At 36.1% G+C, this 16,581-nt stretch overlaps 1 protein-coding gene across 2 annotated transcripts in view; it reads left to right on the forward strand.

Annotated features, from left to right (window-relative positions):
- The window catches only part of LOC111374022 (transformation/transcription domain-associated protein-like), a 50,686-nt gene extending 39,384 nt beyond the window's left edge, over window positions 1-11,302 (forward strand). For both annotated transcript variants that reach the window (XM_022996628.1, XM_022996629.1), the window contains exons 23-35: window positions 101-361; window positions 453-800; window positions 1,822-2,234; window positions 2,313-2,742; window positions 3,139-4,437; window positions 4,596-4,856; window positions 7,065-7,355; window positions 7,439-7,918; window positions 8,192-8,623; window positions 9,320-9,598; window positions 9,937-10,488; window positions 10,574-10,786; window positions 11,055-11,302. In XM_022996628.1, the coding sequence (XP_022852396.1) occupies window positions 101-361; window positions 453-800; window positions 1,822-2,234; window positions 2,313-2,742; window positions 3,139-4,437; window positions 4,596-4,856; window positions 7,065-7,355; window positions 7,439-7,918; window positions 8,192-8,623; window positions 9,320-9,598; window positions 9,937-10,488; window positions 10,574-10,786; window positions 11,055-11,174 (5,379 nt within the window). In that variant the 3' untranslated portion in view covers window positions 11,175-11,302. The remainder of the gene's footprint in view (window positions 1-100; window positions 362-452; window positions 801-1,821; window positions 2,235-2,312; window positions 2,743-3,138; window positions 4,438-4,595; window positions 4,857-7,064; window positions 7,356-7,438; window positions 7,919-8,191; window positions 8,624-9,319; window positions 9,599-9,936; window positions 10,489-10,573; window positions 10,787-11,054) is intronic.
- Window positions 11,303-16,581: the final 5,279 nt, after the last annotated feature.

Below are 16,581 nucleotides of genomic sequence, written 5' to 3' on the forward strand. Positions count from 1 at the left end.
ATGCAAATCAATCAAATTGCAAATCAGCTGTGTCCCTATGTTGCTGGGTATAGTCTTCCTGGTGTCTTGCTAATGCTTCATTTTATTTTTCTGCATTCAGGTGGCCTTAGTGATAGAGCCAAAAGATAAGGAGGCAAGTCTTATGTACAAACAAGCTCTGGAGCTTCTATCACAAGCCTTGGAAGTGTGGCCTAATGCTAATGTTAAATTCAGTTATTTAGAAAAGCTGCTAAACAGTACTCCGTCATCTCAGGCGAAGGATCCATCTACAGCCCTAGCCCAGGGTCTAGATGTTATGAACAGAGTCCTAGAGAAGCAACCTCATTTGTTTGTTCGAAATAATATCAACCAGATTTCTCAAGTATGTATTTTTGGGGAATCATGATTTTGGTTGCCAACTCTTTAATATGCCAATGCATGAAAGTTACCTTTTATTGGAATGTATTTTGCAGATTCTAGAACCATGTTTCAAGTTCAAGCTGCTAGATACTGGAAACTTGTTGTGCTCACTATTGAAAATGGTTTCTGCTGCATTTCCTCCAGAAGCAGTCAGCACGCCACAAGAAGTGAAGATGCTGTATCAAAAAGTTGAGGAGCTTGTGAAGAAGCACTGTTCTGCTGTTGCAGCTCCTCAGGCTTCTGGAGAAGATAATTCTGCTAGCATGATTAGCTTTGTGCTTTATGTTGTTACAACCTTAGCAGATGTGCACAGAAAATTGATTGATCCTGTTAATCTAGTTCATGTCCTTCAACGCCTTGCACGAGATCTTGGATCATCGAGTGGATCTTATGCAAAACAAGTATGTCTTTGCTTCTGGTGATACACATTCCATATATTTGCATGGTTTCATAGTTGGTGAATCTCTGGGTTCTCAAATCGTTCATGCATCTGTCATTTACAGTGAAAAAGACTTGTCACCAAAAAGTGTCCCTTTTTATTTTTTATTTATTTATTTTTGCCTTTCTCTGAATATATTATCATTAGCTTGTCACCAAAAATATACAGTGGTCCAGTTATGGCGGGATTTGGAAGACAAAAAAATAGCCTGTCATATTTTTCCAGACCTTGTGATATGAGTTTGGGACCTGCATGGTATTTTTTGGATAAGATATCTACACGTCAAATCTCCTATAACTACTATATTCTTTAAGCTTAAGTTTGCTTTTTGAAGCATTATGTGTATTTTATAATTCTTTGAATTTTTGTGTAATGAGACCTAATGATCAGCAGATTTTATTTTGGACTTCTATTGAACACATACATCAATATACGTAACATGTATTACCTACATGTATGTACTAATGCATGCAAGTAGAGGAATTGAATCTTTATTACAGTGTAAAAAACTCTCATGTCGGGAACTTTCCTCATAATAGGTCTTCACTAATCTTTTATTAAATGTTGTGGCAGTAAAATACTAAACTAATAAATGACTAAGCTTTTACTTAATCTTGTATTTATTTTTCCATATGTAACATACAAACCTGTATGACATCACACAATTTTTATGTCTCCTATTTATGTCCAATTATTTGTTGTAATTTTTTTTTGTAAAAATTCAAGTGGTAGTGCTTGTAGATATAGTCTACCATAGTTTTTCTGTCCCATAGTGCACTAAATTTTCCCAATTTAGATTATAGTTGGATTCTAGCTAAATAGTTAGGATAGAGCTCTATTGTTTCTGCTGAGGATAAATTTCTGTCATTGACAGTGGCAGTTAAGTTTTAATGTTAGTAGAATACAATATTATTCTTTATATATTTAACTTCATTCTCACATGCTTTTCGGGACCAACACTTCTAGTTTTATTCTTCATCCAGGGTCTGAGAACAGATGCAGATTCTTCTGTCACTTCCTCTCGTCAAGGTGCTGATGTCGGCGTTGTCATTGCTAATTTAAAATCTGTCTTGAAACTGACCGGTGAGAGGGTCATGATTGTATCAGAATGCAAAAGATCAGTGACGCAAATTCTGACCTCCTTGCTCTTTGAGAAGGGCACTGATCCTTCTGTACTTCTCTGCATACTAGATGTAATAAAGGGTTGGGTTGACAATGAATTTAGTAAACCAGGAATTCCCGTTGCATCTAGTAGTTTTCTTACTCCTAAGGAAGTTGTTTCTTTACTCCAAAAGTTGTCACAAGTTGATAAGCATAACTTTTCTCCAAGCACCATGGAAGAGTGGGACAGGAAATATCTCGAGCTTCTTTATGGACTTTGTGCTGATGCAAATAAGTAAGTTACATCCTCTGCATCTCTCTTTTTATAACCACCTTCATCAGTATATTCACATCTAAATAAGTTGACTTCCAGGTATCCTCTTTCTCTACGTAAAGAAGTGTTTCAGAATGTAGAGAGGAGGTTCTTGCTTGGATTGCGTGCTAAGGATCCTGAAATTCGGATGAAATTCTTCTCGCTTTATCACGATTCCCTCGAGAAAACATTATTCACAAGACTGCAGTACATTATTGAAGTACAGGACTGGGAGGCTTTAAGTGATGTATTCTGGCTAAAGCAAGGCCTTGATCTTCTTTTGGCTATACTAGTTGAGGATAAACCCATTACTCTTGCTCCAAACTCTGCCAAAGTTCCACCTCTTCTTGTTACAGGTGCAATTCCTGATTCTACTGGCTTGCAGCCTATGCCTATGGACATTCCTGAAGGTTCAGATATTGCTCATCTTACACTTGAAAGCCTCGTCTTGAAGCATGCACAGTTTCTTAGTGAAATGAGCAAACTTCAGGTATAATTACATTTTTTTTTCTCTAAAAGAATTTCAATCTCTGCCGTTCTTCATTCTGTTAATGAATAAATTCGCGTTCAAAATATGTGGTAATTTATTTATAATAAATAAGGGGAATACTTATGATATGAAGAGCATGTGGCATAGCCATGATGACATATGCTGCCATTATGCCACCAGGTTCTTCCTTTTCTTGGCTTATGATATTTCTGGGGCAAATATCCCCATTGGATGGATTTATGCTTTAGAATTTGGTTTGGCGTGGGGGTGTCTATTGATAGGAGCAGACCATCTTGAAATTGCTTTAAATTTATTGAAAACTCAAATACTGGTTGTCCTTCTTGCTCTTTGTATAAAAGGTAATTGTAATTGCTTTTAAATCTGGCCTCACTGTAGGTATTGGACCTTATCATCCCACTTAGAGAGCTGGCACATGCAGATGCAAATGTTGCGTATCATTTGTGGGTCTTGGTGTTTCCTATTGTTTGGGTGACCTTGCACAAGGATGAACAGGTAACACTAGCTAAGCCCATGATAGCCCTCTTGTCAAAGGACTATCATAAGAAGCAGCAAGCACATAGGCCAAATGTTGTGCAAGCTCTTTCGGAAGGACTTCAATTATGTCATCCTCAGCCACGGATGCCTAGTGAACTAATCAAATACATTGGAAAGACTTATAATGCATGGCACATTGCATTGACACTACTGGAAAGTCGTGTAATGTTGTCCTTGAATGACATGAAGTGCTCTGAGTCTCTGGCAGAGCTTTATCGATTGCTTAACGAAGAAGATATGAGGTGTGGTTTATGGAAGAAGAGAACAATTACGGCAGAAACTAGGTCTGGACTGTCTCTAGTTCAGCATGGTTATTGGCAACAGGCACAAAGCCTTTTCTACCATGGCATGGTGAAAGCAACTCAAGGTACTTACAACAATACTGTACCAAAAGCTGAGATGTGTCTTTGGGAAGAACAGTGGCTCCATTGTGCTACTCAACTGAGTCAGTGGGAAGCTTTGGTGGAGTTTGGCAAACAGATTGAAAATTATGAGATACTACTAGATAGTCTGTGGAAACAGCCTGATTGGGCATATCTGAAAGATCATGTTGTTTCAAAGGCTCAAGTAGAAGAAACTGCAAAGCTCTGTATAATCCAAGCATATTTTTATCTTCATGAGAAAAATACAAATGGAGTAGCAGAGGCTGAAAGCATAGTGGGAAAAGGCGTTGATCTAGCTTTGGAACACTGGTGGCAATTGCCCGAAATGTCCATTAATGCTAGAATTCCCCTACTGCAGCAGTTTCAGCAACTAGTTGAAGTTCAAGAGTCAGCACGGATTATTGTGGATATTGCAAATGGGAACAAACTTCCTGCTAATTCTGTTGTTGGTGTTCATGGGGGCTTGTATGCAGATCTCAAGGATATCCTCGAGACATGGAGATTGAGGACACCGAATGAATGGGACAATACATCTGTTTGGTATGATTTGCTTCAGTGGAGGAATGAGATGTATAATGTAGTTATAGATGCATTTAAGGATTTTGGTAATACAAATTCACAGTTGCATCATCTTGGATTCCGTGACAAGGCATGGAATGTCAATAAACTTGCTCACATTGCCCGAAAGCATGGCTTGGATGATGTTTGTGTGTCTATACTGGAGAAAATGTACGGCCACTCTACAATGGAAGTTCAGGTGGTGTGGATTTGCCTTTACATTTTATCTCAACCTCCTTTACCTGCATTTACAGTCCTACTCTTACATCTGCCTCTTGGCAGGTAGGGGAGAGAGTGGATTATTACTTTGGGTTTAGGGGTGACATATGACAATTTTTTGAATTATTGCTTTTGCAGGAAGCTTTTGTTAAAATAAGAGAACAAGCGAAGGCGTACTTGGAAATGAAAGGAGAGCTAATCAGTGGTCTTAATTTGATTAATAGTACTAACCTGGAACATTTTCCTGTTAAAAACAAGGCTGAAATTTTTCGCCTGAAGGGTGATTTTCTGTTGAAGCTTAGTGACGGTGAAGGTGCAAATCTTGCTTATTCAAATGCCATCAGTCTCTTCAAGAACTTGCCTAAAGGATGGATCAGTTGGGGCAATTATTGTGACATGGTATGCATTATTCGTTTTTGGTAATAAAAATTTCTATACACTAATAGTGTTAATGCTTATTATGTCTGTTTTCTCAGGCTTACAGAGAAACCCATGAGGAAATTTGGTTAGAATTTTATAATAAATAAGGGGAATACTTATGATATGAAGAGCATGTGGCATAGCCATGATGACATATGCTGCCATTATGCCACCAGGTTCTTCCTTTTCTTGGCTTATGATATTTCTGGGGCAAATATCCCCATTGGATGGATTTATGCTTTAGAATTTGGTTTGGCGTGGGGGTGTCTATTGATAGGAGCAGACCATCTTGAAATTGCTTTAAATTTATTGAAAACTCAAATACTGGTTGTCCTTCTTGCTCTTTGTATAAAAGGTAATTGTAATTGCTTTTAAATCTGGCCTCACTGTAGGTATTGGACCTTATCATCCCACTTAGAGAGCTGGCACATGCAGATGCAAATGTTGCGTATCATTTGTGGGTCTTGGTGTTTCCTATTGTTTGGGTGACCTTGCACAAGGATGAACAGGTAACACTAGCTAAGCCCATGATAGCCCTCTTGTCAAAGGACTATCATAAGAAGCAGCAAGCACATAGGCCAAATGTTGTGCAAGCTCTTTCGGAAGGACTTCAATTATGTCATCCTCAGCCACGGATGCCTAGTGAACTAATCAAATACATTGGAAAGACTTATAATGCATGGCACATTGCACTGACACTACTGGAAAGTCGTGTAATGTTGTCCTGGAATGACATGAAGTGCTCTGAGTCTCTGGCAGAGCTTTATCGATTGCTTAACGAAGAAGATATGAGGTGTGGTTTATGGAAGAAGAGAACAATTACGGCAGAAACTAGGTCTGGACTGTCTCTAGTTCAGCATGGTTATTGGCAACAGGCACAAAGCCTTTTCTACCATGGCATGGTGAAAGCAACTCAAGGTACTTACAACAATACTGTACCAAAAGCTGAGATGTGTCTTTGGGAAGAACAGTGGCTCCATTGTGCTACTCAACTGAGTCAGTGGGAAGCTTTGGTGGAGTTTGGCAAACAGATTGAAAATTATGAGATACTACTAGATAGTCTGTGGAAACAGCCTGATTGGGCATATCTGAAAGATCATGTTGTTTCAAAGGCTCAAGTAGAAGAAACTGCAAAGCTCTGTATAATCCAAGCATATTTTTATCTTCATGAGAAAAATACAAATGGAGTAGCAGAGGCTGAAAGCATAGTGGGAAAAGGCGTTGATCTAGCTTTGGAACACTGGTGGCAATTGCCCGAAATGTCCATTAATGCTAGAATTCCCCTACTGCAGCAGTTTCAGCAACTAGTTGAAGTTCAAGAGTCAGCACGGATTATTGTGGATATTGCAAATGGGAACAAACTTCCTGCTAATTCTGTTGTTGGTGTTCATGGGGGCTTGTATGCAGATCTCAAGGATATCCTCGAGACATGGAGATTGAGGACACCGAATGAATGGGACAATACATCTGTTTGGTATGATTTGCTTCAGTGGAGGAATGAGATGTATAATGTAGTTATAGATGCATTTAAGGATTTTGGTAATACAAATTCACAGTTGCATCATCTTGGATTCCGTGACAAGGCATGGAATGTCAATAAACTTGCTCACATTGCCCGAAAGCATGGCTTGGATGATGTTTGTGTGTCTATACTGGAGAAAATGTACGGCCACTCTACAATGGAAGTTCAGGTGGTGTGGATTTGCCTTTACATTTTATCTCAACCTCCTTTACCTGCATTTACAGTCCTACTCTTACATCTGCCTCTTGGCAGGTAGGGGAGAGAGTGGATTATTACTTTGGGTTTAGGGGTGACATATGACAATTTTTTGAATTATTGCTTTTGCAGGAAGCTTTTGTTAAAATAAGAGAACAAGCGAAGGCGTACTTGGAAATGAAAGGAGAGCTAATCAGTGGTCTTAATTTGATTAATAGTACTAACCTGGAACATTTTCCTGTTAAAAACAAGGCTGAAATTTTTCGCCTGAAGGGTGATTTTCTGTTGAAGCTTAGTGACGGTGAAGGTGCAAATCTTGCTTATTCAAATGCCATCAGTCTCTTCAAGAACTTGCCTAAAGGATGGATCAGTTGGGGCAATTATTGTGACATGGTATGCATTATTCGTTTTTGGTAATAAAAATTTCTATACACTAATAGTGTTAATGCTTATTATGTCTGTTTTCTCAGGCTTACAGAGAAACCCATGAGGAAATTTGGTTAGAATATGCCGTAAGCTGCTTTCTTCAGGGGATCAAATTTGGTATTCCAAATTCCAGAAGCCACCTAGCTCGCGTTCTTTATCTTCTTACCTTTGACACCCCTGGGGAACCTGTGGGAAGGGCATTTGATAAGTATTTGGACCAAATACCTCACTGGGTTTGGCTTTCTTGGATTCCCCAGCTTTTATTATCCTTGCAAAGGACTGAAGCTACACATTGCAAACTTGTTCTGCTCAAAGTTGCCACTGTATATCCTCAGGTAGTCATATTGCTTGTCGAAACAAGTGTGTCTTTTGGCATTTATCTTCCTAGTGTAATGCCTCTCTTCCTTTTAAAATGTAGGCATTGTATTACTGGCTTCGCACATATTTACTTGAGCGCCGTGATGTGGCAAATAAATCTGAATTTGGTAGAATGGTAATGGCTCAGCAAAGAATGCAACAAAATGTATCAGGTGCTGGTACTCCTGGTTCTATTAGCTTGGCCAGTGGAGGTGCAAGAGTGGCTGGTCTTGGGGCTTCATTGACCTCTGACAATCAACTTCATCAGGATACTCAATCTGCTGGAGTTGGTGGATCGCATGACGGCAGTAGCTCTCAGGTACAAGAATCTGGGAGATCAGCTACTGCTGAAAGCAGCGTGCCTTCTGTCAATGACCAATCATTACCTCAGGGTTCATCTAACAATGATGGTGGCCAGAATGCTTTAAGGCGTAATAGTGCTCTGGGACTGGCTGCCTCTGCTGCCAGTGCTTTTGATGCTGCAAAAGACGTAATGGAGACTCTTAGAAGCAAACACACCAATCTGGCTAGTGAACTAGAGGTAATTTATATTTAATATTTTTAAGCTAGGTAAATTTTTTTTCATTTTTTCTTTTATAACAGCATATGCTAGGTTGTTTCTTTTCATTAGAGTAAATATTTTACGTTGTGATGTGCTCATGAAGTACTTTGTTAATGTCAGAAGTAGAATTTCTTTTACTGTTTCATATCTTTTTGTATTTAGTTTAGCTGATATGGCTTTCAGTGATCCTAAGAAATTCATTTATGTTGAGAATAAATTGATTAGCATTTTCATGGGACATTTACTTTCCAGATTTTGCTGACGGAGATTGGCTCAAGGTTTGTTACATTGCCAGAGGAGAGGTTGCTGGCAGTAGTTAATGCCCTGCTGCACCGATGTTATAAGTACCCAACTGCAACTACGGGAGAAGTTCCCCAGTCTCTCAAAAAGGAGCTTTCTGGGGTTTGCAGGGCTTGTTTTTCAGCTGATGCTGTGAACAAGCATGTTGAATTTGTGGAAGAATACAAGCCGAATTTTGAACGTGATCTTGATCCAGAAAGTGCTGCCACATTTCCAGGCACACTTGCGGAACTAACTGAACGGTTGAAGCACTGGAAAAATATTCTTCAGAGCAATGTTGAGGATCGGTTTCCAGCTGTTTTGAAACTAGAGGAGGAAAGTAGGGTGTTACGAGACTTCCACGTTGTTGATGTGGAAGTTCCTGGACAGTATTTTGTTGATCAGGTTATTTTAATAATTTGATTAACTAATATTTATCATAGTACGAAATCTGTGGATATAATATTTGCTTACTGTGCTTTTAACATTATGCATTGTTTCAAACTAAATTATAGATCTGATTTCAAGCACAATTTAGTACAGCTATATTTTGGTTTTAACTGTGCTAGAATTATGCTATATGATGGTATGGTGCTAATTTCAATATCCCACCTTCTGCATGGCTTTTTTATGATGTATGGATGTAACTCATTCTTGAGAAACCAGGTAGTTTCATAAATTCATCGAGCGTTACTACATTAACCGTTTTCTGATGATAATAGAAAAATTAGATCCTTTAAAATCAAGTTGGAAGAGTGTAATAACTAGAACGCTCCCTTTCAGCCTTGCTGTGTGGTCAATCTATAAGATATTATCAAGCCACTTTGTTTATCTGTGTTATGGTTGCTTCCTCTGTGAATTGAAGGATCCGGTCCAACTCTGCCTGGGCAACTAGGGGTAGGAAGCTGAGTACTAAGAATTAATACCAGTAGAGTAGGTCAGATAATAATCACTAAACACACTTTGTGTTGACTGGTGAGGCATGACGCCTCTTAACAATTGTCCACCAGGCAAGGTTTTGCATATGGGACATTCTTTTTGTCATTTTCTTTTCTAGTTGTAAAGATCATACTTAAAATGCTTTTAACTTGTTTGGTTCAGGAAGTAGCACCCGATCATACAGTAAAGTTGGACAGGGTTGGAGCTGATGTGCCAATTGTGAGAAGGCATGGAAGCAGTTTCCGGCGTCTGACTTTGATTGGCTCTGATGGCTCTGAGCGCCATTTTATAGTACAAACATCTTTGACACCCAATGCTAGAAGTGATGAAAGAATCCTGCAGCTCTTCCGTATGATGAACCGAATGTTTGATAAGCACAATGAATCAAGGCGCCGCCACATCTACATTCACACACCAATCATCATACCAGTTTGGTCTCAGGTAATAAAATTAGGCCTGTGATAATTGCGGTTCTACTTTTACTTCTTGAATAATTTTGTTATTGTTCTCCATTACTCTTTTAGTATTTTATTGTTCAATACAAATTGAGATATGTTCTTGGTTTGTGTGCGTGCATCATAATGTGCTTATAGAAGCCTTCTGCATAAACATAGCTCAAGAAATATATTTTTCTGATGTGTGGTGATGATGGCTTAATGTGTGCTTTGCTTTTTTACTGCCTAATAAATCATCAAAACTCCTAAAGGCACTTGTACATCCATTTCTGACTTGGAATCAAGTTAGAATCATCTTTTTTCATTGCTATAATTCTTATGTAGGTGCGAATGGTTGAAGATGATCTGATGTACGGCACCTTCCTTGAGGTATATGAGAACCATTGTGCTAGAAATGACCGAGAGGCAGACTTACCGATAACGTATTTCAAAGAGCAACTGAACCAAGCTATAAGCGGTCAGATATCACCAGAAGCTGTGGTAGATCTTCGCCTTCAAGCATACAATGAGATAACCAAGGGTATTGTGACAGACAACATATTCTCCCAGTACATGTATAAAACTCTATTTAGTGGAAATCACTTGTGGCTATTTAAAAAGCAATTTGCCATTCAGTTGGCTCTTTCAAGCTTTATGTCCTTCACGCTACAAATTGGAGGAAGGTCCCCGAATAAGATTCTTTTTGCTAAAAACACGGGGAAAATATTCCAGACAGATTTTCATCCAGCATATGATGCAAATGGAATGATCGAGTTTACTGAACCAGTTCCTTTCCGCTTGACAAGGAATCTGCAGACATTTTTCTCTCATTTTGGAGTGGATGGCCTTATCGTATCAGCCATGTGTGCAGCTGCTCAAGCTGTGGCTTCACAAAAAGTAAGTGTAATCCGGTTTCTCTGCTTAAAACAAACTTTCTTTGTATGCAGAATTGATAAATGCTATTTTCGAATTTGTTTTGCAGCAAAATCAGCACATATGGCATCATCTGGCCATGTTTTTCCGGGATGAGCTGATATCGTGGTCTTGGAGAAGACCACTCGGTATGCCTCCTGCTTTAGTTGTTGGGAGTGGTGCTTTGAATTCTGTGGACCTTAAACAGAAGATCATTACAAATGTGGAGCAGGTGATAGGGCGGATCAATGGAATAGCACCGCAGTACATCATCGCTGAGGAGGTATGCTTACATTTTACATACTCTTTTATGATTTTTTTGCTACAGATGCAGTCTGGTTGACATTGTGTGAGGCAGCCAACATTTTTGCTCTTGATTTTAACCCCACTTAAAAATAATCAATGGCTCAGATTTTGACAACACACACAATGTCAACAAGGATGTCACCGAGGAATGTACAAATATCATAATTCTTTATTATAATGATAAAAAAAAATTGCCAATTCTCTCAATCATGATTTTTCGTTTACTTGATGTTGATCTGCAATAGGAGGAAAATGGCATGGGTCTACCACAGTCTATGCAGAAGGGTGTTACAGAATTGGTTGAAGCTGCCCTCACTCCCAGAAATTTGTGCATGATGGATCCAACCTGGCACCCTTGGTTCTAATTTATAACAACAATCCCTGTTTTGGGTTCTAACTTCTAACTGATCTCGAGTTTTGTACATCATGATGACTAACTTTTTGCTGTTACATTTAGTTAGAGATAATTAATAAAATATTTTTTAAGTCTTGATTTTGGTGTTTTGTACCTAAACCTTTTTCTTGACGTTATTCTTCACCCTGCCATCAGTGATGGCAATTTACCCCGCCCCGCCCTGAATGGGGCAAAAAACCCGTCCCGTAGTTAGAGATAATTAATAAAATATTTTTTAAGTCTTGATTTTGGTGTTTTGTACCTAAACCTTTTTCTTGACGTTATTCTTCACCCTGCCATCAGTGATGGCAATTTACCCCGCCCCGCCCTGAATGGGGCAAAAAACCCGTCCCGTTGCGGGGCACGGGGCGGGGCATAGATGGTCGCCCGGTCACAGGGCACGGGGCGGGGATGCCCCGTCCCGAACTCGCCCTGTGATTTTTTTTTTTTTTAAAGTACTTGGAAATATGAAGATAGAGAATTTCTAATTATTTGTTCCTCCAACCCTTAATTTATCATAATTTTGTTACTAATTAGCTAATTGTTTGTTAATTATTTGTTTACATACTTAATTATAACTATTATAACATATTTAGAGTTCATCTGTGCGACATGTTTCAAAATCGTTTTTATTTAAACTTATTTTTTATCACAATTTTTTTAATAACATTATTTACATGTAGACCTATAATTTTTTAATACTCTTTATTTATAATTTACTTATTTGAAATATTATTTATTTAATTATTTCATAAATACATAAATTGCTAAATAAATAATTACGTTAAATTACGGAAAAGATTAAATTCATTAATAACTATAAAAAACATAGAACAATTAATAAAAATACAATAACAACGAAAATATGAAATCATGCCATTAGAAAATAGTACAATGCATTTCGAATTTGGATAGACGATATTACGAAGTCGCTAAATTTTTGCAATTTAATTCTCAGAATTCATATGTTCATCCCACAAATGATCGATTAATGCATTTCAAAGTGCAATGTGAGTTTCTTTATCCTTGATTCGTCTATGACGAGCAAGGAATTCCTGAAAATGTCGATTTTCGTCTTCAACCAACTCAATTTCTGGACTTAACGCTTCCGTCCATTCTTGAACTGGTGCATCAACATTACGTTCGTCCTCAATAATTATGTTATGCATTATTATGCATGTAGTCATGATATCAAGTAATACTTGGGAAATGTTAATATTAATATTAATAAAAATATCATGATATCATGTCTTTTAATTAATTTATTAATTATTAATATTAATATTAATTTATTGTATTAAAAAATATATAGCACAAATGACATAAATACTCTCAACAAATTTATTTGAAAAATGTTAAATAAAGGCAAAAGGGACATTTTACACTTTGCACCATTTTGCACCAAAATGGCGCAAAGTTTGGCGTTAGGTTGGAGCAATTTTACACCAAAAAATGGTGCAAAATGGTGTCATGGTTGGAGATGCTCTAAGAGCAAAGAACGTAGAGAGAGAACTTAGCCCCTCTTTGGGCCTTTTATTTTTTTTTATTTTTTTCAAAAATCTATTTTTAGAAAACTCATTTTCAACTATACATTATCTTATAAAATAATATTACTGGTAAATTCAAATAATTTTTCTTATTTTTTAACCACATATTATTCAAAAAATCACTATTCAAAAACATATTTGAAAAATCAACTAATAATTGCGAATTTAATTAGAAAAAATTGAATAATTACCATACTTCCAAAACATACTTTTAAATTTAACAAACTCGTGAAATCTTTCAAAAATTTATGATTGCTATCACATACTAGTCACTAAATCACACATTGTCAGCGATGGCAAACGGGTTTGTTGGCTCGAAGGCATCGAGCCAAGGCCCGAGCCGGGCCGGCCCGTATTTCACCAAAAAAAAAAAGAGGAAAAAGAGAAAAATCTGCTACCTATTTGACAGCTATTTTAGCTGCATGCTGCCTGTTGGCAACACATTTGCTGCCAACAGCAGCTATATCAATCACAAATAATTCTAGATTTGAAATAATCCCTAATCACAAATATAATTAGTTACCTATGAAATATTTACAAATAACTAACAATTTCTTACAAAACATTGATAGAAAAAGTGAAAAGAAAAACTTATTGATAAAGAAAGAAATGGTAGAAAATTCTTCAATATCAATGGGTCATGTTCTCCAAGCTAATGCACCATCTCCATGTTCCAAACTTTCCCAAAATGTTTAAGAAAATATAGGTGAAAGGAAAAGGAAAAAGAAAGAAAACAAGAGACAAGAAGAAGAAGAAGAAGAAGAACCAGCTGCTCTCCTCCAGTTCCCAGAGAAAAATCCCCTTTTCTTGTGTTTGGTTGAATGTTTTAAACTAAAACCTAAAGGAAATTGCAGCATTGGTCTCTGAAATTTTGAAAACAATTAAAAATGACCCGAGTTGCGCCTAGGAGCTGGAACAGTGGCGCTTGGGCGCTACAGTTTCTGTTTTCTGCTCGGGCTGGGCGCCTCACTGATTTTTTTTTAAGAAACATCTATCTTTCAACGTCTTTATGCTTCCTTTATCTTTTTCGTCTTTTCTGGCATAAATACCTTCTAATCATCGTTCAAAGTCGGGTTTTTACCTACACAATAAAAATAACTAAATTAAGTAATAAATCGCTAATGAAATTCACAAACATCTAAGTTTAATGTCCCGAAATAGTGCAAAAATCCGCACTTATCACCAGAAATTATCTATTATGGGTCCTTGATACTAATGTTTATCCTATCTCAAAAGATATGTGAAACAATAAAGAAGGAAACAAAAACTTCCTACAGAATTGTGCAAAAACACTTATTTTCTTTCGTCACTATATTCATAATGGATTAAAAATTGAATACCACATTGTTAAATATTCACAAATTCTTTGAAAAAAAGTTGACGAGAAGATTTGATCACTAGAGGATTGAAGTCTTCCCTACAGACCGCTATGAATGAATGTACCATCACTTGCAAGGCTTCAAAATTGTTAATAAGTACAATTATGAACTGTTTAAAATATGTTCAAAATTGACTTTATGAGAGAAAAATCATTGATAAAGAAATGTTGAAGAATTTTTTTCACATTTCATGTTTTGAATGTGCTTATGCAGTAACAATATCGTAAACATAATTTCAAAAAGTACTTGTTGTTAAACAAAATAATGAATTGCTGATGAAACTTTTTATGTCCAACTGGTTTTGTACCATTGCATAAAGCAAATGCAATATGAAGACTAGTATATGGACATAGACACATGGACACGGATATGGATATGGACGTGCACATGAGAGAAACTATTGATAAAATAATTAACAAAATTATTAGCAACGATGTAACACTTTTGAAAGGTTCAAATCAAACGAAAGTAGAAAATCCAAAAAAGGGCTCAAAGAAATTGATTTAGATGTAGAAAGAAAGGGCATTGACACGTAGCCGCCGTAACAGAAAACATCTTATGGATTTCTATCAAAAATCAATTGAGGAAAAAGAAAAGTAAAAATAAATTTTGCTGATTATGATGGTCCAATTGATTGGATTCAATTGATCATTTGATGGGAGTTGATGTGCTCGATAATATTGATTATTTTATTGTTTATTATCTTAGTAATTTATTTTGATTTAAAAGTTAGTCGCAGTTATTTTTTTCTTAAAATTTAAGACATTTCATTGTAAATTTTTTTTTTCTAGTTGATCAAAGTATTGCTTAACTCCTTTTGATTATAAACGTTTTTCAAAATATTTATTTTGTCATAAATTCAAAATGAATTGCTTAGATATATATTTAATTGATAGTGCAACTAAGCATACTATTTTCAAGATAAAAAGTATTTTTTGAATCTAATGTTAGCCGAAAATAATGTTAATATAACATCAGGTGCATAAATATTGTTGAAAGTTTTAGAAGAACTTGTATTATTTTATCAAATAATACAAATAATATGTTGACGATGCATTTTCTAGCAAATCAAGAAGAAGTTTTCTTAGGTGCTGTTTGGGAGGGATTCTTGTTAAATTATAATCAAAAATTCGTCCGTTGGCTACAGTAAATGGAGCCCAGACAATGGCAACAAACTTTGACTTCACCAACCGATTAGGTAGAAATTTAGGTGAAAATGTCATCTTGTCCCTACATTGTTATTATTTTTATCCGACACAAGGATACTTTTGACAATTCAAATGATTTCTGAAAGGCGGTTGCTGCAACTGTCCCTTTTCTGGCCACTTTTCTTGTAGATGTGGGGCCCATTAACGGTCAAAAATTTTCTAAAAAGCTGCCTAGAATCGTTACCAGACAAGCCTTTAATTTTAAAGATATCAGCTACAATGGATATCTTATTAAGACGATGCAAGAAAATAAATAATATTTTTGCATAACTTCTTTTGTATCTGATCAAAAGAAGATAAAAGAAAAACTACCTATATTTCCTTCTAGCATATATTGTATATTCATAAAAATAATCGAATCAAACATCATCATAAAACCCGAAGTTCGTTGATCCAACAGTTCTATACTTTGACATGACCAGTTAGACTATCACTAAATCAATAATGATGTGAAATGATGATTTGAATAAATATTAACTTCAATCCAAAAATTACCTACTTGAAGTTCATTCTCTTTATTGAGTCGACCGAAAATAATCACTAATTAAAGTTGGGACTAAATACCTATATTTTGAAAATCAATCGTGGTGATGAAAGGGCCCCCGTCACTCTCCATGTTGACATTCCAGATATTATTTGTATATATTAGATTTGAAAAATCAACTAAATGACTGCATGGTGTTCGCCACCTAAAATTTGTAAAATTATTGCTCAAAATTTAAATTATGAGCATAAGTTTTAGATTATACAATCAATACGACGTGTCTTGTTAATACTAATGAGCCTAAATCTCAATCATTTAATAAGTGTTAGTTGAGATTGCAATAAATGGTTTAACATTGTTTGTTAAATGCTTTCAATTAATTTTTAAACCATTACTATTTAGAACAAAGAGCTTCTCAGTTCAATCTAGGGAATGCTATTAGTATTATGCCAATATCAAAATTTTCTCCTTTAAAAAATTGAAATTAGTGTACAAATAAATCATCTATTACCTAGATCTTCGTAAAATATAATTCGAACCAGAAGTTCGAAATATAATTCATTTAGATGTATTTACCGATCAAAGAGATTAACAATATCTCTCACACTAGCTTTATAATGCTCCAACTTGAATTGATATCATACAAAGACAATTTGTTATCATTATAACTAATATATCTGTGGTACACTTGAAATGTGAATTCATTCGATTTTAAGACAAAAAGAAATCTCCAGAAGGATAGAGCAAATAAGAGAGAAGT

Source organism: Olea europaea, unplaced genomic scaffold (assembly GCF_002742605.1).
Source record: "Olea europaea var. sylvestris unplaced genomic scaffold, O_europaea_v1 scaffold1195, whole genome shotgun sequence".
In the NCBI taxonomy this organism is placed as follows: domain Eukaryota; kingdom Viridiplantae; phylum Streptophyta; class Magnoliopsida; order Lamiales; family Oleaceae; genus Olea; species Olea europaea.